The 7,151-nt window shown below is 33.6% G+C and overlaps 1 protein-coding gene across 1 annotated transcript; it reads left to right on the forward strand.

Moving 5' to 3' along the window:
* Positions 1–6,083: 6,083 nt before the first annotated feature.
* Positions 6,084–6,817, forward strand: LOC134828647 (inducible metalloproteinase inhibitor protein-like). The gene is made up of 3 exons (XM_063841629.1): positions 6,084–6,171; positions 6,241–6,591; positions 6,651–6,817. The coding sequence occupies exons 1-3, from the start codon at positions 6,084–6,086 to the stop codon at positions 6,815–6,817; spliced, it is 606 nt and encodes a 201-aa protein (XP_063697699.1).
* The last annotated feature ends 334 nt before the right edge of the window (positions 6,818–7,151 follow it).

The raw sequence follows: 7,151 nt of genomic DNA on the forward strand, positions 1-7,151 counted from the left end.
TTCCAACAGTTTTATTTTAACTCTTTATAATAAATGAAGAGAGAGTGTGTGCTATAAATAAGAAATGTAAAAAAAATAATAAAATTCAATAAAATTTTCGTAAAGCGAAACTTGTGTTTTAGTACCTACATAGTCGATTTTATTTTTTCAAACCATTTCGAGTTCAAATTCAACAATTGCTGGTCGATAAGCCGTTTAGTTTATTTACGCTTAAGAGGTGCTTGGCGCATTAAAATTGTTCTTTTGTTTATTTAGCCTACAGTGTTAAAACATCACAAATTTGAAGAAAAATCCGTTGAGTGTATCTCATTTATTTTTAATTTTTTTTTTTAGGTTCTTTCAAACTATTAAATATTCTAAGTGTTGAATCTAAACGATGTGTTTATTTTAAAAATATTGTTAGGTATTTTTTTTTCTATTAAATATCAGTTTTATTTTTTTTTATTGCATTGTTATATGAAGATTTATCTTATTTTTACCCTTTTAATCAGACTGATTTATTATGCGCTGATTCAACATAGACGACTGCTAAATACAAATTTTATGAAATTTTAAAATATAAATTTTGAACGACACTGAAAAAACATTTTTGGAAACTTTCCGTTTCCTATTCAAAATTGAATATTGAGACCTGATGAATTTTTGAAGTATTGGCGATATCTTTGTCATTTGTTTTAAATGTATATGTGCCTTAAAAAAGCTGGTTTTACCAATACTCCGGTAGATCAGAATTGTGAATAAAGCTGATAAAAAAAGATTAATTGATAAGGCTGATAATAAAGGAGGAAATTTCTTTAGCAGGTGATCTTTAGCAGCTAATCAGAAAATATATTCTTCAAAATAAGGTGGATCCGGATCAGATCAGATCAGGTCACAAAGTATATGTTCCGAAGTTTCCGGAGCTTCCTCACAATATATAACACATACATTCAATGAAACCTCTGAATTGTTACCTTGAACCTCTATTTTAACTTATGAACTTTTCAAGTCGTTGAATTCGTACAAGATGATTCAGAAAAATATTTTTTTTTGTTTGATTTTCACAATGCGGTTAATTCTGGTTTTGAGTTGCTATTCATCGAAACAAAGTTTATTTTCGTTAATAAGCAATTTGTTTTTGTTAAAAATAATAATCCAGAAAGTCAAATTGACGTATATATTTATACAATTTTAAAAGTATCGAAAAAACTAAATAATGATTAATTTTATTATGTTTTTTTTTTAATTTTGAATTTTTATGGAAAAACATTGAGATATTTTTCTATTTGTTGTTGTCTAATCAGTTGTTGACTGGAAAACCGCATTTTCTGATAAATCTTCTTATATTCTCAAATTCAGTTTTGTGATTTTTTCACAAGAATCTGAAAGGTGATGTCATTTTTCGTCAATTTTTCTCGATAAATTTAGCAAAAAAAAAATATTTAAAACATTCCAGTTTTTTTTCCAAAGCTTTGTATATTTGCAATGTTTGAACAAGTTTTTGATTAAAAAATCAACAATAATATTTTCCATAAAACCATTGACAGAAAAATAAATAGTTGCCTATATATCTTGTACTGACGTGTATAATGATAAATGAAGCAAACAAAATACTTTTTCACTATATAAGCTGTTCAAAAATGTCTTGTCAATTAGTTAGTCAAGAAATTTGAAGACTGAAAGTAAGAAAAAATGAAGTCCTTAGCAGTTTTGCTGTTATCGTTAACACTTTGTGTCAGTGCTATTCCGCATGACCAGCAACCTAAAGATGAGAAAAACATAGGTAAGAAGTTTTAGTTAAACAATAAAGTTTTGAGAAAAATATCACATTAATATTCATTATAGCATGCAAAGAAAATGAAGAATGGAACGAGTGTGGAAACCCTTGTACCGATGCATGTCCCACTGATGTTCTATGCGCACAAGTTTGTCAACCAATGTGTGTTTGCAAGGCAGGCCTAAAACGTAATAGCGAGGGAGTTTGTATCAAGGAAAAAGAATGTCCTCACGATCATAACCACGATCATGAACACGATCATGAACACGAACATGAACATGAACATGAACACGACCATGAACACGACCATGAACACGATCATGAACACGATCATGAACATGATCATAACAATGACACAGGTAAGATTTAAAGCGATAAAATTTAAAAAAATATTACATTAACATTTAATATAGTATGCAAAGAAAATGAAGAATGGAACGAGTGTGGAAACCCATGTACCGATGCATGTCCCACTGATGTTCTATGCGCACAAGTTTGTCAACCAATGTGTGTTTGCAAGGCAGGCCTGAAACGTAATAGCGAGGGAGTTTGTATCAAGGAAAAAGAATGTCCTCACGATCATAACCACGATCATGAACACGATCATGAACACGAACATGAACATGAACATGAACACGACCATGAACACGATCATGAACACGATCATAACAATGACACAGGTAAGATTTAAAGCGATAAAATTAAAAAAATACTACATTAACATTCATTATAGTTTGCAAAGAAAATGAAGAATGGAACGAATGTGGAAACCCTTGTACCGATGCATGTCCCACTAATGTTCTATGCGCACAAGTTTGTCAACCAATGTGTGTTTGCAAGGCAGGCCTTAAACGTAATAGCGAGGGAGTTTGTATCAAGGAAAAAGAATGTCCTCACGATCATAACCACGATCATGAACACGATCATGAACACGATCATGAACACGAACATGAACATGAACATGAACACGATCATGAACACGATCATAACAATGACACAGGTAAGATTTAAAGCGATAAAATTTAAAAAAATACTACATTAACATTTAATATAGTATGCAAAGAAAATGAAGAATGGAACGAGTGTGGAAACCCTTGTACCGATGCATGTCCCACTGATGTTCTATGCGCACAAGTTTGTCAACCAATGTGTGTTTGCAAGGCAGGCCTGAAACGTAATAGCGAGGGAGTTTGTATCAAGGAAAAAGAATGTCCTCACGATCATGAACACGATCATGAACACGATCATGAACACGAACATGAACATGAACACGATCATGAACACGATCATGAACACGATCATAACAATGACATAGGTAAGATTTAAAGCGAAAAAATTTAAAAAAATACTACATTAACATTTAATATAGTATGCAAAGAAAATGAAGAATGGAACGAGTGTGGAAACCCTTGTACCGATGCATGTCCCACTGATGTTCTATGCGCACAAGTTTGTCAACCAATGTGTGTTTGCAAGGCAGGCCTTAAACGTAATAGCGAGGGAGTTTGTATCAACGAAAAAGAATGCTCCCGTAATCATCACGATGATCACAATAACAATTGTAACAAGAAGAAAAGTAGTATGTTTTAACAAAAGTATAATTTTTTAAGAGAAATACTACTTTCAATTTAATTTTAGCTTACAAAAAAACCGAGGAATGGACTGTTTGTGAAGGCTGTAAGTGCAACAGCAAGATTGTTTACACCGAGGAAACAGAGTATCCTTATGTTCATGAACACGACCATGATCATAAGAATAACCACGGTCACCATCACAACCATGACAAAAAGAAAAGTAAGAATTTTAAGCTAAACTATTAAATTTAAGAAAAGTATCACTTTGAATTGCATTCTAGTATGCGAGAAGAACGAAGAATGGTCTAATTGTGAAAAACCAAGTACCGATACATGTCCAAATGGTAATAATCACGATCACCATCATGGCCACGATCATGATCATGACCACAGTCATGACAACCATAAAGGTGAGAAGTTTTAATAAAGCAATAAAATTTTAAGATAAATATTACATCAATATTCATTATAGCATGCAAAGAAAATGAAGAATGGAACGAGTGTGGAAACCCTTGTACCGATGCATGTCCCACTGATGTTCTATGCGCACAAGTTTGTCAACCAATGTGTGTTTGCAAGAAAGGTCACAAACGTAATGAAAAGGGAGTTTGTATCAAAGAAAAAGAATGTACTCATGACCACAGCCATAACCACGATCATGAACACCAACATGAACACGATCATAAACACGAGCATGAACACGATCATAAACACGAGCATGAACACGATCATAAACACGAGCATGAACACGACCATGAACATGATCATGAACACGACCATGAACACGATCATAACAATGACACAGGTAAGATTTAAAGCGATAAAATCTAAAAAAAAATATCACATCAACATTCATTATAGCATGCAACGAAAATGAAGAATGGACTGAGTGTGGAAACCCTTGTAACGATGCATGTCCTAATGGCCTTCAATGCGCACAAGTTTGTCAAGCAATGTGTGTTTGCAAGAAAGGCTTTAAACGCAATAGCAAAGGAGTTTGTGTCAAGGAAACAGAATGTTCTGAGATCTGTACAACTTGTAAAGATGTGAATCATCGTTACACTTATGCTAACCCGTGCTCTCACTTGTGTAACTCAGAATTAATGACCTGCGTAGAAGGAGCGGTTTGGGGATGTCATTGCATGGAAGGTTTCAGAGCTGATGGCAACCAAGACGGAAAATGTATTCCTCAATCTCAATGTCCTCTTCCTAATGAAAGTAAGTGGATTTTTTTGTTTGTTAAGCTAATTTTGTTCTTCAATTATTTTTTTAGCCAATAAATGTGAAAAAAACCAGAAGTACGAGTTGTCAAGTGAAAAGGAAAGAGTTTGCAATTGCAAATCTAAAGACAGCCAATCACGTTATGGATGTTGGTGCACGAAAGGATTCAAATATGATTCGAAAAAGCAAAAGTGCGTTGCAGAAAAAGATTGTTAATTCTTTCATTTTCATTTTTAGTCTTCAGAATTATCGAAGAGTGTGTAAATGGTAAAAATGAGAAAAAGTAAAAAAAATAATAAAATCAATAAAATTTTCGAAAACCGAAATTAGTCTTTAAATATATACCTACTTATTTTTTTCTATTTATATTATGATATGTTCAATAGTTTAAGTTTTGACAGTGGCATTTTAACTGGCAATGGGGTTATGGCTGTTGGAGATTTTTCAACCATTTTTAGGTCTATTTTAAAAAAAAAATTGTTTTACAAAATGCTCGAAACCTAAAGCTGCAGCCTTTTAAGCGTCAGCCTCTGGTCGACAATTGCCGATAGCTGAATCAAAAAGAATTTAAAAACATTACAGATGTAAAGAAAAAACTTTTTGAGCATAGTTAATTTATTTCATAAGCATTTTTTTGCTTCTTAAAATTTTAAGCCTCCAAACCTCTTTAAAAATATTATTAGGTATTTTTATCCATTATAGACCAATCGACGGTGTACTGGAAAACTAGGAACATTACCGGATACTAGGCATACTAGGCTATTTATACCTTCTTACTCTGGCAGACGTACCAAACAACTCATGAATAGGCAATTAAAGGGATCAGGTTAATTACGGCTAAAACACGGACACGCTAAAGTTCAAAGTCATCTTTACAGAATGCCCGATGATGCTTGCAGATTTTGTTGGGAATACACTTATTATGTCACTTTAACCGTGCCTTTGCCCTCTGCTATTAATGCTGATGTGCCTCAAATAAAATGGTTCTACCATTACTAGTAGATCAAGATCGCGAGTAGATCTGATTGGAAAGGATGAAAAATTACATCGTATCTGGTTAGGACTATGACTTAGCTCCCAAAAGAGTTTTGAAAACTATTAAATTTCTTCTAAGCATATTGAAATATGTCAGCTTCATCCCAACTCTGTTTTTTATCTAATACCATCTATTTTTTCAATGCTCTTATTACCGCTAGTTTTCATAAATAACATCTTTGATAAGGCTTGGATACAATTTTAATTTTTTTTTATCAGTTGGAAACAGTCGATTTACGTCAAAAGCTTCCAGATGGTTGTCGAAAAAAATATTTAAACAAGTTTTTTTACCCAAAAATATTTTAAAATAGCTTGATATTTCTCGAAGAATTTCGCGTGTTTTTGTTTTTGATAGTTGTCATGATCGTATAACTGTAACCGTGCAGTATTTTGTTCAAACAAAAAACAACATATGTTTCATTTCATGTATTTAAGGTGCTATAAACTGATCGTCGTCAAGTCAGTAAAGTCATTTGATAATTAAGGTTCAATTGAAAATGAAGTTTCTCGTAGTACTTTCACTCGCAAGTATCGCTGTTTGCGTCAGCGCCCTTCCACAAGCTGCAGATGTTGTTCCACAAATCCGTGAGTTTTAATGATTTTCTTTTAAAGAAAAAATAGTTAAAGAATCTTAAAATAAAATTTTTCAAATAGAATGTGGCAAAAATGAAGTTTATACAGACTGTGGAAACCCTTGTACCGATTCCTGTCCCGATGGTCGCGTGTGCACTATGCAATGCAGAGAAATGTGCATCTGTGCCGATGGATTTAAACGTAACAGCAATGGAGTTTGCATCGAGGAAAAACTTTGCAGTGTTTCAAGCGTAAAATGCAAAGATCCTAATGAACTTTACTATTTCGATAACGTTTGCACTGAAAACTGTTTCGGATATTTGATGCGTTGCGAAAAACAAGAATGGGGTTGTTACTGTAAAGATGGCTACAAACGCGACAGCAACACTGGCAAATGTATTCCAGCTGAGCAATGTCCGCGTGAAGGCGAAAGTAAGTTAATTTCTGGTTTTTTTAAAAAGTTTTTTTTTTAATAATTTATTTTTTTTTAGCTGGCAAATGCCCGTGTTCCTTCCAATATTACGAGTTGTCAAGCGAGTGTGAAAGTGTCTGTACCGATGGCCGGTGTGACGGTACCAAACGTTATGGCTGCTGGTGCATGAAGGGATACAAATACCATGCCGAAAGCAAGAAATGCGTTCGTTCAGATAGATGCTAAGAAGCGTCTAAAGTTGTGGCGACGCTAACTGGAGAAGAAGAAGTTACACCAAGATGACCAAAATTTATATCTCTTGTATCGTGCTAATAAAATTTTCCGCTACAACTCACAACGAACAGCTTTTATTGCATCAATTGTGGCTGCCAGTTTCCATTCAAATTTATAATCCTTTCAATTTTACATTCACTATTTGGTTTTTCGACACACCTCTACGACGACGAGCATGTTCGACCGAATTGAATTAATTGAGCTCTCCGCTCCCTTTTGCAGTAAATTTCAAATTAGATCGAATAAGTTACGCTTCTTTCCTTGTGGGAAACCGAAAATTGGTTTT

Source organism: Culicoides brevitarsis, chromosome 2 (assembly GCF_036172545.1).
Source record: "Culicoides brevitarsis isolate CSIRO-B50_1 chromosome 2, AGI_CSIRO_Cbre_v1, whole genome shotgun sequence".
Lineage (NCBI taxonomy): Eukaryota > Metazoa > Arthropoda > Insecta > Diptera > Ceratopogonidae > Culicoides > Culicoides brevitarsis.